Source organism: Lepisosteus oculatus, chromosome 23, assembly GCF_040954835.1.
Source record: "Lepisosteus oculatus isolate fLepOcu1 chromosome 23, fLepOcu1.hap2, whole genome shotgun sequence".
NCBI classification, from domain to species: Eukaryota; Metazoa; Chordata; class Actinopteri; order Semionotiformes; family Lepisosteidae; genus Lepisosteus; species Lepisosteus oculatus.
The window spans coordinates 6,032,586-6,051,377 of record NC_090718.1 but is presented as its reverse complement, the minus strand read 5'-3'; the positions used below and the strand labels follow the sequence as shown (position 1 = coordinate 6,051,377).

General features: G+C 39.6%; 2 protein-coding genes across 6 annotated transcripts; both read left to right on the top strand.

The window, feature by feature from the left end:
• Window positions 1-921: 921 nt before the first annotated feature.
• Window positions 922-14,460, top strand: LOC107075699 (immunoglobulin superfamily member 10-like). Of its 4 annotated transcripts, none has more exons than XM_015337772.2 (8): window positions 922-1,125; window positions 6,149-6,233; window positions 7,085-7,273; window positions 7,494-7,820; window positions 8,467-8,715; window positions 10,862-10,987; window positions 12,301-12,332; window positions 14,022-14,460. In XM_015337772.2, exons 3-8 carry the CDS (start codon window positions 7,219-7,221, stop codon window positions 14,163-14,165), a joined length of 933 nt encoding a protein of 310 aa, XP_015193258.2. In that variant the 5' UTR covers window positions 922-1,125; window positions 6,149-6,233; window positions 7,085-7,218; the 3' UTR covers window positions 14,166-14,460. The 4 variants fall into 4 exon arrangements, with proteins under 4 accessions (XP_015193258.2, XP_015193255.2, XP_069039207.1 ...); XM_015337769.2 differs by having other exon boundaries at window positions 7,012-7,273; XM_069183106.1 differs by having other exon boundaries at window positions 927-1,125; window positions 6,149-7,273; window positions 14,025-14,460.
• Window positions 14,461-15,508: 1,048 nt separating this feature from the next.
• c1qa (complement component 1, q subcomponent, A chain) lies at window positions 15,509-18,416 on the top strand. Of its 2 annotated transcripts, none has more exons than XM_069183107.1 (3): window positions 15,509-15,619; window positions 16,287-16,460; window positions 17,277-18,416. In XM_069183107.1, exons 2-3 carry the CDS (start codon window positions 16,289-16,291, stop codon window positions 17,864-17,866), a joined length of 762 nt encoding a protein of 253 aa, XP_069039208.1. In that variant the 5' UTR covers window positions 15,509-15,619; window positions 16,287-16,288; the 3' UTR covers window positions 17,867-18,416. The 2 variants fall into 2 exon arrangements, with proteins under 2 accessions (XP_069039208.1, XP_069039209.1); XM_069183108.1 differs by having other exon boundaries at window positions 16,231-16,460.
• Window positions 18,417-18,792: the final 376 nt, after the last annotated feature.

Sequence of the window (18,792 nt, the reverse complement as noted above, 5' to 3'; positions counted from 1 at the left end):
ATTAAATTGCATGTCGTATGGCAAGATTTCTAGATTAAAATTAAAATGTCTGCCTTTTTTTCTTTGAAGGTGTTGCTGTACTCCTTACATTTGCTCGATGTTTTAGCCCCAGAGGGATGACTTTCTATTATATTATTAATATTATAATAATATGACAATATTAATCGTTAATACATATTATTTATAATATCATTAATATGGTCTGTTATTATTTGAGCTGCTATCTAACTAAGCACATTCCTTTCCATCCTCCTGTGTTCAAGGGTACAGGATTCATCAGATCATCAGCTTATCTGGACTCACAGAATTGAGTTTCCTTTAAAGCCAATTAATGACTTTAGATCTTGACACACAAGAAGTTCCACGGTTTAACGCACAGTGAATTGCACACTCCCCTTGCTAGATCCCTGGTTCAGCTGTTCTTTTGACAAAGCTGTGAGGAAGATTTTTTGGACCATAATTTCTAATTTTGTAGATCGACAAAAGGGGGCACTGTGCTGTATGTGGAGACCTTAACTGGATTTTAGTTATCAAGATATCCATGGAACTCTTTAAAAAAGTATAGATACTAATGGTTGATGCATTCCAGAATTTATCAGACTGCCTTGCCTAAATCTATTCTTTTATTTGAACTAATTCCTCTGAACTTCTATGTTGAAAGGAGCATCTATACAATTAGTTACAGCTCCTGCCTTAAAAACTGCATGGGATATGTAGTTTAATATATGCTTATATAGAGCACAGCGAAGAGCAAAGTTATTTTACAAAGCTGTTTTGTTGTGTTTTTTACACATAAATTCACCTTTTTGTTTGAATGAGTGAGTCAGTAGGTGTGACAATTTGTTTAAATGTGATTACTTTTTTATTTCTGGCTTTGTATTTATTTATGTTCTCCTTTGCTTGTGTACAAGATTGTACATGCATGCCTAAATGTTTGCATTGCCAGTGTGCATGACTTTGGCGTCTGTCGTGCTTTGTGTAGCACTATTTATTGTTTCTTTGTTTCTTCTTTAGGAGAAGACTTCTGTCTGTGGCCCCACTGAGACAGACTGAGACCGTCCCTGGCTTTTTGGATTTTACCTTGGACTCTGTCTTTTTTCTTCTTTGCAAAACACCGTGAGCAGGGTAAGAATGATCCTCATCAGACATTAGTGAGCAGCAATGACTGATCAACAAAACTTGTGAAGTGATTTAGCTGTGTTTTTCTAACCAGTCTCAGACTTTAACCAGACTTTTGAATCGTTAAGAATATCAGATGCAATGTCATAAAAGAAGATTCGTTTAGAAATTATATAAATATGTCCACCAAACTAAGATGATTTTATGAACACAGCAGTAACCAAGAGATACTTTAGTGTAGTACTCAAAAACACTTACAAAATCAGGGATATTGAAAAACACTATTCACTAATGCAGCCTGGTATAACTGGAAACTCCAGTTTACAGTACAAATTAAAGCCATACCTGTTCAACAAGCCTTTAGGTTTTCCTTGTTGTAGGCATTTTCAGTCAGCTAAGGTGCTTTTTCCTGTCTTGCATTTTTAAATCTGTGCTGTGGTATATTTGTCTGTACATTCATTTTATACATTTATCTGAAAACCAATGGCAATTTTTTTCCTGCCCAATATTTGTCCTATTGCAATGTATACACATGTCTAGGAAATAATGTGTATATCAGTTTGGAATTGGTATATTCCAATCAGCTTGGATTCACCACTGGTCCAGCAAGGGATGCATTCAATCAAACCTTATATGCTATTGTGCAAATTGTGAGTCTCACAGTGCTCATGGTGCCATCAGGAGATGTGATGAGGCTCTCACTGACAGCATTGCAATTTCAAAGGTAATTTCTGAGATACAGCAATGCTAACATACCCTGGCTAACTGGAGCCCACTCAAATCCCTACAACACTCCTTGACTAGGGCACTGCTTCTGCAGCAATGCTGGTCACAGTAAACTAGTGACACCTAGCCGGCACAACACACAAGTGCTTGTTCACACAGCGGTGAAGACCCATGGCTTCTGACCAGATAATTAATTTATCGGTCTTAAGACTAATGTGCCACACATCAAACATTACGCATAAACAATGACAAATAAATAGCATGATTAATGATTTCTCAGCTTGCAGCCTGATCTTTTTCCTTCCTTTCTCCGAACCAGAAATGTTGCTGTGGATTAGAAGTGTTTATCTATTCACTTGCCATATAAAATCTGGGAGATCAGCAGCAGCAAGTGGGAACAGTTGCAGAAAACTGGCCTGGCCACACCAAACCTGATTTTAGTTTCCCAGTTCAGCAGTGAACAAAGCAGCAACTAAATATCTGACAGCGAATCGAACACATCTCTACAGAGCTATGCAATGGCACAAAAGCAGAATGTGCAGCGTTCTAAGCATATTGGTGCTGCCTCTGCACCAGAGATTTATTTCATGTTATCGCCACTGTACTCCTTTAGGGTGTGCTAAGATGGCTTTTTTTCTGCAGGAAGAAAAGCAGAATCAAAACAAATGTACTCCAAAAGCACAGGTCAAACATTTTGCTTAGTCTTGCATCCAGCTTTGCATCATAGCTTAATATTGCCCAATAGTTTTTTTTATTCTGAGAAATGCAGCGTTGATTTGTCCTTTGTCTTTGTGTAATCCTCTGCACCTACATCCTCCTCTCACCTCTGCACGTTTCCAGTATTGCACAATATTACCATGTAGGAGGGAAGTCCTGCAGCAGTGGAACATTCTGAGTATTTTTATATCATCTGAGTCGTACTGCTGAGACATCACAAGTCTCTCTGCCAAAAACTGGTTTAAAGGGCAGAACACTCTTCTTGAGTTGTTTTCTGAATTGTGCAATGGCTGGTGTCTGCACTTTAGATCAAGCTAGCAATGTGTGATTATACCCTCAAATTTTGATTTCTGACGTGCGATAATTTTAAATATCCTTGAAGTTATGAAGAAAATGGTCACCGTTGTTTGGAAAATCTGTTTCAGATATGTTTACCGATGAGGTTTCTGGAATTTCATACAGTATGTCTTAAATATCGTGACCACACTTCCAGTTTAGTTCCAGTATAGTGCTGTAGCTGTTTCTGTGTCTGCACTTCATGCTGCTGTGGTCTAATGCCCTCTCTACTATTGCCACAGTCAAGTTCTTGAACATTTCATTTTCCATTAAGCTGAACATCAGGTACAAGCTCAGCTTTACATGAAAGGTCACCGTCAAAATTCTCTGCATCTCTTTCAATACTATCTTTTTAAATGTGCTGCCTGTGGCTTCATTTATATGTTTACTTTTCATCATGATGACCTTTTTCTTTCAGGATGTTGTGACTGAAACACCTCACTTACATTTTCTTGAACTTTACTGTGTTTTTGAATTTTTTTTGCTACCTGGATAACTTTGCTTTTACAATGCCTTCACTGTGCTTTTTAATAACCTTCTCTATGCAGTGATGACATGAACAACGCTATCATAAAATTTGCCTTGTTGTGTAAAATAAAACAAGAGCATAGATGTTCAGTTCTTTGTTTGTTTTTTTGTTTCCCTTCAGAGTACAAAAGTGTAATATAAAAAAAAGTATGTTGAGTAATTTTGAGGGACATTCCAGCATATATAGAACCTTAAAAGGGCCACATCTGTAAAGTACATAAAATAATAAACTTATTTTTTAATAATTTTTTTTATCTTTAACATATAAACATTTATATCTTTCCTTTGGAGCTTCCCTGAAAGATGGTCAATGAACCTTCAGGTTTTGGAACAGGGGGTTCACATCAGCTTCATAAAATTTTAATTCCTAGGAAGAACTAAGCAATTATCATGTAGAATTATCAGTTCTCATTAGAATTCTCCCTCATTTGACTGTTTTTTCACCAGAGACCTCTAATTCTAGATAATGTTAGATAAAACCTGATGCCATGGATTTGTTTTAATTCAGATGATTCAAAAACAGCTCTTGTTAGGATGTTTAGATAGTAGTAGATGATACTGAAGACGTTTATTTTTGTTTTGCAGGAACATTGTAAAAATGGTGTGCTCATGCTATTTTTTTTGTATTAGCTCAGTTGTTGCAGTGTTAATTTGAGCTGATGAGTGGAATACATAAAGGCTTCAAAAAACTTAAGTTTTTATGATTATTTAAAAACGTTACAAAGGACACAAACATGAGAAGGATGTTCAGGTTATTTCAACTCTGTGGTTGCTACACACTAATTTATCTGATTATCTCACCATACTTCTTTCATTTAGCAGATGCATATCGTCTTCAACTATAAGGCTGAGCAGCTTTTTCCAGTCTGTATTCTCTGGTTCATGCTGCATGGTTAATTTTGACTTTACCAGTGCATTAGGGAATTTTCGATACTTAAATCAGGTCTCCTCTTTTTTGTTCGTGACTAAAGATATGTCGTTTTTTAGCCTGTTAGATTATGACATTCCTTTAAACCCAGGATTGTATGTTGTTACTCTTTGTTGACTAATTCCAGAACAACAGTAACTTTTTTGTAGCATGGCAGTCAAAATGGTACACAATATTCTAAATTAAGGCTTGCTAGCGCATTGTACAATTTTAACATATGCTGATTTAAATTCTTATCTTTTCCTGGCATATCCTACTACTGTGATTGCCTTTTCCATTGTTATCTCACATAGTCCAGGGGAGGAAAATGTCAACGTAGATCTTCAAGTCTTTTTCAGCAGTAGTTTCTTCAAGCTCTTCAAGAGTTTCACGTTCTATTTTTATAGTACGTCTTGTTCTGCTCTTGTGTACACTAAATGTCACTCTCCCCTGTCTACATTAAATGTCACCTGCCAGATACTCAGTTTGGAATTTTGTCTGAGTAATTTTTTATTTCCTTTGCTGCATCTGCTGTGCAAATGAGATTTCTACTAGTTTGTTATCATCCGATGTGTGCTTTGTTGAGTCCATCGTTCATTTCTGGTAAAACAGTGACATGCTCATGCCACTATTTGTCCTTTTAAATGTGTTTCATCTTCATTTGATGGGCAGGAGCGTTGGAGGTACAAACTCCCTTCATAGTGTGGCATCTCGGCGATGGGCATTCGTGCTGTGATATCCCCTGACTCCTTCTCACAGAATCCCTGCCCTGCTGAGGGCCGTGGTGACCCAGAGACCCAGAGGCAGGGCTTGGGGCAGAAGCCTGAACTCGCCCTGGGCACAATGGCAGTCCATTGTGGGGCCACACAGAAAGGGACTATTTGGAATAAATCAGATGCAGGCGAGCAGGCATGTTTTTGGGAGGCAGTGAAAACCCACACAAGCATGGAGAGAACGTATAAACTCCGCACAGAAGGCACCCCAGGAAATGTGAGGCAGCTGTACTTCCGAGCTCCAAAATAAGAGCCAGTGCAACTTTCGATTGTTCATTTCATCACTTTCTAATTAGGCCCAAGTGGGTTTTTATAGTTTTTATAATCCCCACCCGTCTACAACAGACACATTCACTTAAAACCGCTGGGGACCCCTTCCATCGCTGAGCTGTGCTCAGAGCTGTTCGTGTCTGAACACATTTCTCCTCAAGCCCTGATCTCGTCTCATGATGGCAGTGATAGGATCAATGGCTGATCAGGATGTGTGACGCGTTCTCGTCACCACAGTCTCTGTAGTTTAAACCAATCTATTGTGGGGAAGAATGGACAGTGTTCTTTGAGTGGACATGCATACATTTGCATAATCTCACAACGCCTCGTCAGTTTGTGGTTTTGTGGAGGTGCAAAGAATAGAAAATATGGGCTCAGTGTTTTTCACACCTCTGGATCTTATCTCTGTTCACAGCACTTCCTGTTGCAATGTGATGTGAAATGCATGTAATTCCCCTGTAAATGGAGATTATTTCTAGCTCCTATATGAGCTGTTATGAATAATGAGCTAGGAAAAACACCAGCTAAGGAGTAAGTACTAACTCACCAGATTCGTGTCTGAGTCATACTTACAGTAGCTGTGACGTGATGCAGGGCCAAATGTAAAAATGAAGTACAATATGCGAAGAACTTTTTTTTTCTCCAGTTCATTTGTCTTTAATATCGTGAACCATAATTCATAAATCTGTGCTTAAAAATGCTAAGTGGCAGTCTTTGCGTTCTGCTTCAGTAAATCTCTTAGAGAAACACTCAACATGTTCTTTTCTTTCAGTATAGAAAGAGAGTCGTGAAAGCTGAAGGATGAAGATGTCTAGAGCTCCACATTTTCAGTTCCTGTGTTGTTGGCTGTGGTGTATGTAAGTGCAGTGGGAGTTATTTCTGCTCTTTGAAGTGTGAAGTGAATAGGCTGAAAGTTTTGTGAATGTGTTCATCTTGCAACAGGGACACATAGATCTGGGCTCCTAATATATTTTATCAAGTTCTTTTTTTGGCCATTTAGTCCAGTGCTTTTATTGCTATAGATAAACCTATTAAAGACTTGATGCTGAACCGTCACACTTGGTCACTCTAGTCTAAATCAAATGACGAGTGAATGAGTTAATGAAATGCGATGTTGAGAATAAATAAAAACATTTGGGAAGGCACACCCTTACTCCTGCCACATGTTCAGTCGTGAACATGAGGGGCAGACCAGTATTCGTTGAAGAGATGGGCTTTCTTCTGTTTGGGACTATTGAGGAAAGGGTTAGCAATTAGTTTGTCACAATTTCCTTTTAAAACCCTAAGTTGAACAAAAGCTATATCCCAGATATTGGTAAAATGAGAAGAAAAAGTTTTGTTTCTCAAGTCTTCTGCATATATTGTTCAAGACTGGGGACTGGCAAAACAGGATAACTGTTACAATCATTGGTAAACCTGTAGGACATCTGTCAGGTACATCTAAATGGACATTTTCATTTAGAAGACTAAAGAGAGGGCTTTAAAACATGTTTCATATTTCATGGTGGCACAAACACTGGTATCTTTGTTCGATCAGATTCCTTTCGATTTTTACCTTTGATTTAAGGCATTTTTTTCATTTTACATAAATGTGTCAGACAGCTTCTTACAAAACTTTTTTCTCACCTTCCACAGTCGAGAATCTTTTCTGTGCTGTTGGGTGTATGCAATTTCCTGTTGTCAAAGTTAGTGAATGTTTATTGTTAAGATGAGCCCAGTTGCATCTGAAGAATACAAAAAAGGCCTGAAACGTGGCTCAGGAGTCAGTCTCTGAAAGAGGGGAGGAATGTATCCTACAGCGCAAAATTCAAACGCAACTCAAGGTCGCCCTTGATTCAAGGAATGGTATCTGCAAGGATGGTATCTCTGAGTTGGCTTGTCTTTGCTGCTGTGGGCGGTAAGTAGCTCTTCTTTTTCTGAAAGCCAATAAGCAGTATTAATCAACTTAAGTTTTGTTGGCTCAAGGTGCAGTGTGAAGCAGACATTGTTTTAAAAACGCCGTGCGTCCTGAGATGTGGCAAAAACAGGTTAAATTGTAAGAATTAAAATGTTCATTGAAAAGGAAAGATATCTAACAGACCAATTTATTTTGACTTTACTGTGTTTTGTCAATGCAGGTGTCGCGCGTGCTCTTGAATCTGCAACGAGAGACACCAGAGCACATGGCCTGCTTGGAGAGTCTGTACTGCTGGCCGTCAGCTACAACATCACACCTGGCTCATCAATCAAGTGGGTAGTGGAGAAGGCAAACTCTTCCCGCGACAGGCTGGTTGAGGGTAGCCTGGTGACTCCTGATGTCTACAGTAATCGGGTGGAAAGGCTGTGGGAAAACGGCTCCCTCTCATTGACTAACCTGTCGCTGGCAGATAGCGGCATCTACACGATGATAGTAACTGACGTGCGAGGCAATCAGAATAAAAGAGTGATTAACCTGACAATCAGCGGTAAGTCAGAATTGTGTGGCTTGAAGTGTTTCTTTTATCAGAATTGTCAAACTAATTAAAAAAAACATTTTTTAAAAAAAACATTATTTAAGGTAATACTTCCAGCATTTCTTGTTTAATCTGTTAATTTCTATGATGAATGGTTTTCAAACTAATTCATGTCCTCAGCCTCCTCCTTTCCATTATTTTGGTTCAATCACATCCCCTACAGTAGGATCACTGGTATTTAATTAAAACAAACTTGTGAGTGTTTTTATTGAATTAATTAGAAGATTGATTATTTCTACTGGTTTTATTGCAGATTCATAGAAGCAATTAATTGCTTTCCAAGTGGTTACAAATGAAACAAAGTACTAAATCTTGCACTGTAGATGTATCGTTTCATCTACATTATTTGCCATGGTACAGTAAATGGCACTTGCATGATTAGAAGAGAAACTCTTCTGTAACAATTGCTAGAAACATTTGATTTGTTTTTGAAAATTTCACCTCAATGTATTTAGGTGCACTTGGACGACTTTAAAATGCCGTCGTCTTCTTAGGAGGAAAACCAGGTTTAGACCCTGGAGAGGTGGTGAAGGTTTTAGCACGGCCAGGAGTCAGCCGTCCGGCCACTGACTTTGAGTTCGTCCCCCTCTGTGTGCAGCGCCTGTGCGAGTGAGCTCGTTCTCCGTCTCTCCTCATCCTCCCCTTGTGGGGTGCCCCGTCAATCTCACCTGCGTCCTGTCTGGAGGGGTGAGCCCCCAGGTCTTCTGGCAGAAGAACCAGACCCCCGACTTCAACAGCAGCCAGGCCGTGCTGTCTATCCCAGCCCTGGAGCCCTCAGCGTGTGGGTGGTACACTTGCTGGGCATGGGATAACTACAGTTCCCACCAAGACAGCTACCGCTTGACAGGTAAGGACAAGCACACAGAACGATCTGTCCTGACCTGGGGGCGCACCAGCAGATGCCCTTTATTCATCTACAGTATACAGGTAACTGAAAGCTTTACACCATGTCAATATCAACATTAAGATATCTATTTCAGATTTTAAATAGCTGAGATAAAATGCCTGGAAATGTTTATAATTATAGATATGACAGTGATGAGACAACAGGTGTCATTTTCGATTTTGCATTTACTACAATAAATGTACGCTGCTCAGTTGTGTAACTGACTTCAGGATTACTGTAAAGTAACGTTACATGTGTACAGTATGCCACGTCAACCAAAACGTTTGTTACATTTGAAACCTCTTCCCCAATTAATCAATGTAATGTAACAACATAAATTTCAGCTTTTTAATTTCAAACTGTGCAATACACAGTAAAACATTTTTAGTAGCATCTTTATGGAGTCATTACTTCAGTTAAAGGTGCCGATAGTGCACTCTCAGTCACTCTGGTGTGAGGGGCTCCTTTTTCGGTGTGCTATATAGTGACACATTATCCCAAAACAAGAAAGAGATCAAAATGTTTCCCTTTGTATTTTCTTCAGGGAGGTTCTAAAAACGACAAATTTGGAAAATATCCAGCTTCATTCTTACTGAAATTAGCTTCTCAAGCCTGAATGTTTTCAACCTTTGTAGGGTGTACTGTACCATAAAAATGAAATGGGATTTCATTTAACATTCAAATGCAAGTATTTTTTTCTATAAAATGAGTTTGACAATAAACATTGAGTGCTTCTCATAGATAGATAATACTTTATTAATCCCGTAGGGAAATTGATGTGTTACAGCAGTCCAGCCCAAGACAAGCAAAACAGACATCAGAATAGTTATAAAAAAAAGACGAACAAAATAAATAAATACATAGGTGTGTGCAAAATGTTCTGATCACAGTCACTGTAAAAACAATAAAATAATCATACTACTACTAATAATAATAATAATCATCATCATCATCATCATCCCATCCTAATATCCTATCTTGCTTCTTGAGACCTGGCTCCCCCGTGACCCTGTATTGAACAGAACAGTTTGGAAAAACGGATGGGTAAGAGATGAAAAAAAAAAATTTGAGAAAATAATTTGGTTGCAAATTATTGACAGCACATCTTACGCTTATTCTTCAGTTTGGTGCTGTATGAAGTCTTTGAGTTGGAGTTTTGTCCTGAATGATTTGCAGTGTTTACACCTTATCACATATCACACAAGATGTAGATTCTCATGGTCCACGCTGAGCTGAGACACAGGAAGAATTCTGCTTAAAGCTTCTGTTGAAGCTGGAAACTGGCATTTATTATTTTTCATTTGTGCATTTGTGCCATTCCTGTGGCTGTCTCAAAATGCTTCAAATTATTCCAAACTGCCCCTCAATGGACACTCACTAAAGGTGCATCATTTGTTAAATAGAAGTTCACAGAACGTTTGTATCTTTGCAGATTTTGTATGCATTGAAAATGTCAATACAAACACTAAATGTTATGCAGAGAAAAAATGTTGTGTAAATATCGGTGGTCACTTTTACACAGTGTATAAAATAAAAATATTAACAAAACATCAGTAGTAATTATATAAATTTGTTTGGTTTTGGCAACCTGTTTAAATGACACAGATTTGTTATTATATTACTTCTATTAATAATGTTAATTAATAATCTGTGTTACTATTAATAATGATTAATAATATGATAGAAATGTAGATTAATCAGGAAATATAGTCACTGTATGAGAACTCAGACATGCCTGGTATACAATCCCAGGTCTAGCCTCCTTCATGGAGGCAGACATCCAGTTCATTCATAGATCCTTTCTATTTTGATCGGTAAGTACTCTTTCCTGGCCTGGGATGTGGAGCATTCCGATAAAGACTTTCATTTCCGAATCACTGATGTTGTTTCACATAATGTGGAAACTCCTGTGAACTGAGCATGCTGACTCACAGTAAAAATGAGTTTTTTATCAGCACATCAGACAAGAAAGACAGTGGGCGAACACGATGAGTGAATATATCCCTTTTATTTCTAGCATTGCTTTCCCCAGTACTTTATTATAGTGCCATTTACACTTTTTATAGTGCAAATTTATAAAAATGTATTCTGTGTTTTCATCTTTTAGTTCCAAGCTGCGAAAATGATTTCATTTCTGTGGTCATACCTATAATTGTGATTGCCTTTCTACTTGTTGTGCTGGGGTTTCTAATCAAGAAGTGTTGTCACTTAAAACATCATAGCAAGATCTCAGGTAAGACGTGTCAAGATATTGTGTACTTTTATTTTTGCGCCTTGAAAAGAAATCTGTTCTGTTAGCACAGGGAGGAGCTGCCCGCAGTGGGCACTGAAATCAAATTTCTCCACGACATATCACTTATAACAGTTCTCTGCTCCTCTTTCTGAATCTTCCAAATTAACTTTTGCAGTCTCTTGCACCTTTTATAGTTATTTCTACAAATCTGGGTATACAATTAATTTTTCTACAAAAGCTTTGAAAAACATCCATCCCACTGACTCCTCTCCCCTCCTTCAGAAATGATTTTTTTAGATCAGTCTGACAACTTTTTAAAAAAGAAAAAAATACAGATGATTTTGCTGCTCTTGCTGTACCTTGGAACCTTCTGATTTTCTCACCTTGACTGATTGTTTGTTTGCAATACCTTGTGGTTAATTTCACACCTTTATGAGAAGTTCCAACAATTCACAAGCAATTATAAGCAGAGTACCACATTTCCTCTTCAGTAAACATTAGCTTTTGTTTCTCAGGGCATATGCTTTGGATAAATAACTCATGACAGATAAGATCAAATATGTTTGCGAAAATTAGTTATTGGTAAACATCTATTTGTTAAAAATCGCATAATCTGTTAAGTGATATGGGGTAACGGCACTGCATTTAAGCATAAACAATAATTAGAGAAAATTCTTGTTTGTATCCTGATCTACATATATGTGTGTATTTAGTGTCCAACATATTATTTATTACCCACAATTTCCCTGTAGGTTAAATGCTGTATCTCCATTTAACTGTCAGCAGAATATTGTGCCGACAATATTTTTAAATGATGGAAACTTGGTTTGTGGCATTATACTGTTACACTAGGAATTGATACAGTACACGACACATTGATACATGACAAGTTTATTTTAGAATACTTTTGAAATGCATGGCTTTAAACAAAGCTCGCAAGGAATAATGAGATCCAAGAACATCCAAGATGCTTTGTAAATGTTGGAGTATTTTCTGGTTGGATAGTTTGGGTTTAGCCTGCTTGGTTAAGAGGCAGCCCCCTGATCACAGGACGAGGAGTCTTGAGCCCCGTTCAGAGAGAGGTGTTAACCAAAGGGTACCTGCAAAAACATACAGTATATACATATCGTAAAAGCCAGTGATGATTTGATTTTGAAATAGCTGGGTGAAAATTGGCTTTGTGTCATTATCCCTCCTGAGCTTAATCCCATGGAGTCAGGATTGTGATACATTCATGACCTTTATTTTTTTATGCTTTCTTATATCTGTACAAAATCTGTTTGAAAATTAAAATAACCACATTTTTCTAACAGAATGCAAGAGGAGAACGGATCCTACACCTATGGTAATGTTAATTATTTTTGTGAATATTGTTATACTAATGGTAGTAGAAACTTTTCAGTTGGCTCTGGGTTTACTAGAGGTTTGTCTTACAAATTTTACACACAAGTAAAAAGTACAGTACAAATTTACAAGTACAGATTATGTTGCTGCTGCTCAGCAAGTTGAATAATCAAATATTTTATTCATTTTGCATGGTGCAAATATATTACATTAAAAAAATAATAACATTAGCCACATGTAATCTGTATACCCTAAGAAAATAATGCAATGGTCTGTCTGTGTCTTTGTTTAAATGGAGAAAATAAGGAAACTGTAAAAATATTACACTTTGAAATCCATTTTGCACTCTAATTTGACTCTTGAACTTTATAGAGCTATTTCAGAATAGCTTAATGGAACTGTGCTGATTAAATTTCCCAGGAAAGACTAAATTACTATGCATACCTAAACATAATATTTTAAAAGATTGTGGAAAGAGACTGGTTAGAAATATTCTTTATATTTCCCCCTTGCACCAAAACTGAAGTTAGAGACACTAGAGAAACATTTTATTTTGCGAGACGTAATTTAAGATAGAATTCCAGTTCAATGTAATGCTACATTAACATTGAACTATGGTTATAAGTTACAAGTAACAGATGACAGAAGACAAAATCACCAGTACTTATGAAAAAAAAACAGTTACCTAACTTCCCAAACGTTTGTGACAGATTATGTGAGGCTTCATTTTCAGTTCCCGTGAAGTGCACAATAATCAAGTTAACAATAATTTTAAATAATTCAGGTTGTTTACATTTATTTGCTGAAGAGTTCATTTAAAAATAACAATGCCTCCTGTAATGTGAAATTAGAAAGCCGTTCCACATGAATTTCATGTTCGTTTATGACATACAGTACAAAATGAAGGGGTTTCTGCTGTGAGAGACACTGTAATATCGGTAACACTTAAGGAGTTAACGCTTATTAACCCCCTTCCAATATAGGAGTGGTTTCAATTCTGACATTTTGAGATTTTTATTAGGGTTTTGCAGTGTTTATGAATAAATGCTTCTAAAAAGTAAATTTATCACAAGATTTAAAAAATTAAATTAGCCTTTAAAAATGATAGTAAATTTAGCATATTTCTAGGACATCATTCTTATACTTTACAGATTGCCTCAGATGAAACATTATACAAAGTATTTGCTTTCTAGTGCATGAGTGAAGAAACAGAAACAGTATATACCTGTATAACACAGTTTTAAAATGTGATGAGGAGAATGCATCCAAAAAGAGCAGAAGAACGTCACTGAGCAGTCGAGGCTGCATGTCTGGGGTTCGATTCTGAGCTAGTTACTGGGCGGTAGCGGGTTCGAACCGCGGGTGCTGTTATATGAGCGCGGAACTTCGAAGCATACTGTTGGTGTCTTGCTTCGGATAAAGGCATCAACCAGATCAATTAGTAATTTCTGATGGAATGCTACTGCACTGTTTCTCAAGTCGCCTGTGGCTGAGATAGCGGTGGTGGCAGCTGTGCGCCCACACTGTGGAACGCTTTAGCACTTTTAAGAGTGGGGTCCTGTGTCTATTTAAATGTAGTACGTTTGTCAAACTGGCTCATGATCTCCCCTTTTAACTCTGTGTTTTTCGGTTCATGGGAAAGCCACAAGGAGACCCTTTATTAATCGGTTTCCCCCCCTCCGTTCGCCAGCAGGCTCCATCCCCGCTGAGTGACACGGTCACAGATGTCCACTATGCTGAGCTGAGTTTTCAGGCCCATGGAAGGAAGCCTCCTGCCTTCAGCGTGTGCACGCCTGCTGACTCCTGTGTTATCTACTCTGAGGCCAGGGTGTGAGCCCAGCCCAGACAGAACTGCCAATCTCTGCCTTGGTCTGTGTACACTAGACTGTTCTGCTACTCATGATGAAGGAAGACCTGGACTCCACATCTGTTCTTCAAGAATTTGGGATGTTTTTTCTATTTTTTGTGGAATTCCTGATTTATTTTTAGCATCATTAATGTGTTTTCAGCAGTCTCCATTTGTACCATTTAGTGGTCATTTCACAGTAGAATTACTGTCAAATGTCTTAGCTCTAGTGATTCTTTTTATTACCTGTACTTAAGACAGCGAAATAAAAAATGCAAAACTATATGGTTCTTGATAGGTTTCTCACTGCACGCAGTATTTAGTGATAAAGAAACAAACGTTATGAATTCATTCAGGGTAAAATGGAAGAAAGCCATTGGCTCTTGCTGATGAATTTTGTTAGAAACGGATTTTGGTTTTGGGACTGCTTCTACTGCTGTTAATTCCTGTAGTAAAAAGAAATAATCCCTTTGGTTTCGTGGAACTTGTGTAAAAATAGCTCCCACATCGATAAGGACCCTAGCTGTGACAGAATACAAAACAAAAACAAAAAAAATGACTCACGGGTTTCTTGTGACAGAATTTGCAACAAAGGTACATTGCTTTTTTTTCAGAATTTTATAGTGCTTTGCCATTACAACGTAGATTAATAATAATAATAATAATAAATGCTTACATTGTGAGTTGCAGGGTGATATGGCTGCTGGCATTATTTACACAAATGGTTACAATTGAGTAGAGGCCATTTAGCCCTTCTGGCACATTCGGTACCAGCAAATAGTGTCTTATTGATCTAATATGATTTCCTTTGTGGGTGGCATGGTGGCACATGGTGGCGCAGTGGTTAACACTGCTTCTTCCCAGCGCTGGGTCCCTGGGCTCCTTTCTGGACCTGGGGTGCTGTCTGTGTGGAGTTCGCATGTTCTCCCTGTATCCGTGTGGGTTTCCTGCAGGTTTGCTAGTTTCCATCCCCGGTTCAAAGACATGCTGGTATGTCAACTGGGTTCTTGGAAAACCGGCAATGGTGTGAGTGTGTGTGCCCCGGTGTGATGGACTGGCGTACGCAACCTTGATTCAGAAATGGTTCGAAAATGGGTGGACATGTTCCTTTTACTGATGACCCAAAGATAGCGGTCAGTGAGTTTCAGTCTCTGCTAAGCTTCGTGTTTTTGATGTGATTTGAGTAAACTTTGTTAGCCTTTTTTCTGGCTCCAGATGTCTGCTCCAATCTCAAAAAGGTTTCACAACCATGGCCCTAAATGTTGCATATGTTTTAATATAAATATTCAAGAGAAATGAAACTTGTCATGTCGACAATTTTGTCCCCAACGTCCATTTATTCTTAGTCCTCAGAGAATTGTGGTTCGTCTTCCCCTTTTTCTAGATCACAGAAAATCAGTCACCAATTTCTCTCTCTGTTTTGCAAGCGAAGATCGGACCTGGTGAGTCTTGCCCCTTATTTCATATTGTTTTCTCTTATAACTGCTGGATAATGTTAACATTTGACAGTCTCCGATTGTTTTTTTGATTATAATAATGCTGTGCTCGAACAGAGTGCTTATGTTAAGGTTGGATTGTACTGTTGATAGTAAAACTGTACAGTTAATTAAGACTAGAATGCCACTGCTTAGGGCTCATAATGAAGTTTTTCAGTGTATTCAAATGAGATCAGAATCATTTAGTTAAAATATTAATATCCTTTAATAATATTGTTCCTTTTGCAATATCATTGTTAAGAACCGAGTTCTTTTGTGACTGATTATAGATTATAGATTATAGATTATAAACCTTGTAACCAGGGATTGAAAGCTTTTTTCCCAAATAAAAGTACCCCTAAGAGAGAGTAGAGATCTGCTGTATTGCTGGGATTTTTGTTGAAACTGCCGAAGAAGCTCTTTGGAGGAGAATAATATTTCTGTCATTTTCAAAGCTGCAAAACAAATACTGTACGTATTGCTCGAGGCGGATTATAGCGTTGCAGTGGCACAATGGTTTTAGACCCCTGGCCTGCGAGCGAGGAGGGCTGGTTCAGGCTGGTACTGTATGTTCCCAGAGCGATCCCCGCTGATGCAGCGACTGTCTGACTGGCCTCTCTCCGCGTCCTTGCAGTCATGTCCCGCTGCTCTCTGGCGGGGCTGGTGTTGGTGTGGCTGGCTGTGCTGCTGCCCTCGGGGCTGTGCCAGGAGCCGGATGGCTGTCGGGTTCAAGATGGGATAGCGGGTGAGCCGGGGACCCCAGGACGAGACGCCCGCCCAGGACAGAAGGGACAGAAAGGAGAGCCAGGTATCCCAGGGGCAACAGCCTGTGGCTTTTATTAAACATGAATCTTCTCATACGAAACCGCCCTGCAAAGAGGCACACTGTAAAATTCCTGAATATAGAAAGAAAATATAAAGGCAATATTCTGAAAGTGTTTTCCAACACCCCTTTGCTTTTACAGCCTTGGTGTCGCTATGCAAAATCCTCCAAAGCCATCAAAAGCAGTTCCCTGCCACTGGCTTCTTCCTGAAAGAAGCGCAGATATTGTTGAACAAATTGATTTTATTTCCATTTCTTTGGTCCGCCTTTGCTTTACAAATCTCTCTAGTGCTCTCGCGGCTCCTTACAGAACGACCCCCTAGATTTTCAGCCCAGTGCTCCGATTGAGACACATTCTTTAATGACATAAGTGACTGTGCCGTGTGTTGCTCATGCAGCTGCATTAATGCAACCCCTGGGGGATTCTAATCTAAAGTGGTTTACAAGGACAGAGTCACGCATCTCCTTCAAGGTGTTTTAATGCACTGATGCTGCAGAAGAACAGCATCCACAAATAAGTCACTGCTTGCTCCTCATCTTCTCATATTAATGGTGCTTATGAAACATGAACGTTTTCATGGTTCACAGGCACGTACTTGAAGACTGCAGTCGTGAAGTAGCAGTTAATGCACTACATACACAACCTACTCCACACAATCAAAGCAAAAAAACAAAGGGATGAAGAATATCATATCCAGGGTGGTTTGTGTTTGTGATGGAGCTCTGCTGCTTGTGCTGAAGCCACGCCGCGAGCTTCTTGTTGAATCACGCAGTGGTGCTCTGGCCCCTCTCTCTCCCCAGCGCCTCAGAGTGACCTCTCCAGGGTGACGGGCAGCAAGGGCAGCCAGGGAGACAGGGGACCTCCAGGCCCCATGGGGCTTAAGGGGTACAGGGGCGACCTGGGAGTCCTGGGGCCTGTGGGACAGCCCGGCCCGCCTGGACCCAAGGCTGACGCAAGTGGTTCCGTCGAGCTGGACCGCTCGGCCTTCTCCGCGACCCGCACCGTGCCTGGGCTCCCGCAGACGGGCACGCCCATTGTGTTCGACAACGTCATCAGCAACGTCAACAACGACTATAACGGAGCCACCGGGCGCTTCAAGTGCTCCATCGACGGCGTGTACTACTTTGTTTTCCACGCGGTGTCCTCGGGGAACCTCTGCCTGGCCCTGAGAAGCAGCGCCCTCGTTGTGCAGGACGGGGAGAGGCTGGGCTTCTGCGATTACAACGCCGGCGGTCAGGCCCAGGTGCTGTCAGGGGGCGTGGTCCTGCAGCTCAAGAGAAATCAGGAGGTCTGGGTGGAGGCAGTCAGAGAGCAAAACGTCGCCTTTAACAACATGGCCCCAGATTCATCCAGCATCTTCAGCGGCTTCCTGATCTTTTCCACATCCTAGTAGCTGGCAGAAGCTGTGATCCCTGTTGTTGCATCTGTGCGTTATGTATTTTATCTGATAAAATCTGTCTGCCTCTGTGTTATTCTGCTTTTTCTAAGCCCTTCAATGAATTCCACAAGAGATCGCCTAGTACTTCTCTCCTTCAGGAGACCTACTCGCTCCGGTTGATGGATGCCAGCCGTTGCTGTCTCTCGGTTCTGATTCCAGCATCGCTGTCAGAAGCCCAGGGGAAATAAGAAGGCCTACTGAAACACCTCACACAACCTTTTATCACCACGAGTGAGGAAATCGTTAATCACATTGAGTCTTCTAAGTTCTCCCAGAGGGTTTGACAGCTGTAACCTTGCTTGTTTTGTGTGTGAGCTTTAGCTGATTTTATGATAACTTGTTTTAACAGATAAAAGACGAAGCATTGTCCTTTATCTGACGGATGTTAAATAATCTGCTTCTCATCATTTGTACACTTTGTAACAAAGCTCCTTGTGTTTTCTCTCAGAATTGTCAGCACAAGATTTTTTTTTATGACCACAATAAAAATAAAAGGCTAAGGCTCCTGCGTTTTGTGTGCAATATTTCTGGTTGTTAAGAAGATCAAATCATAGGATGGAGGAATCCTGTGGCCCTGTGTCTGGGATTGACTCTAGACCTGGGGAGATACCATCAAATCATAGCCCAGGGTGTACCCCACCTTGTACCCATTGCTTGTTGGGACAGGCTCCAGCACCCCTGCAACTCTGAATTGGAAGAAGTTTTTAAAGAGATGGATGTGAAAGATGGGTGTGGGCTTTTTCTTATGTTTTTTTTTTTACAGCTGATAATATATTCACCTTATTAAATTTGTGGTAAAATATGTAACACCTCAGAGCCTGGACGGAACTGTTGCGGTTAAAATTAAGAAACTATGTACTGTAAGTGAGAGCACAGAG

Excerpts from the sequence above, each read along its gene's own strand:
- LOC107075699 (XM_015337772.2), top strand. The coding sequence starts at position 7,219 with ATGGTATCTGCAAGGATGGTATCTCTGAGTTGGCTTGTCTTTGCTGCT. Across the intron at positions 7,274-7,493 it reads TGTCTTTGCTGCTGTGGGCG|GTGTCGCGCGTGCTCTTGAA; the intron begins GTAAGTAGCTCT and ends TTGTCAATGCAG. Across the intron at positions 7,821-8,466 it reads GATTAACCTGACAATCAGCG|CGCCTGTGCGAGTGAGCTCG; the intron begins GTAAGTCAGAAT and ends CTCTGTGTGCAG.
- c1qa (XM_069183107.1), top strand. The coding sequence starts at position 16,289 with ATGTCCCGCTGCTCTCTGGCGGGGCTGGTGTTGGTGTGGCTGGCTGTG. Across the intron at positions 16,461-17,276 it reads GGGACAGAAAGGAGAGCCAG|CGCCTCAGAGTGACCTCTCC; the intron begins GTATCCCAGGGG and ends CTCTCTCCCCAG.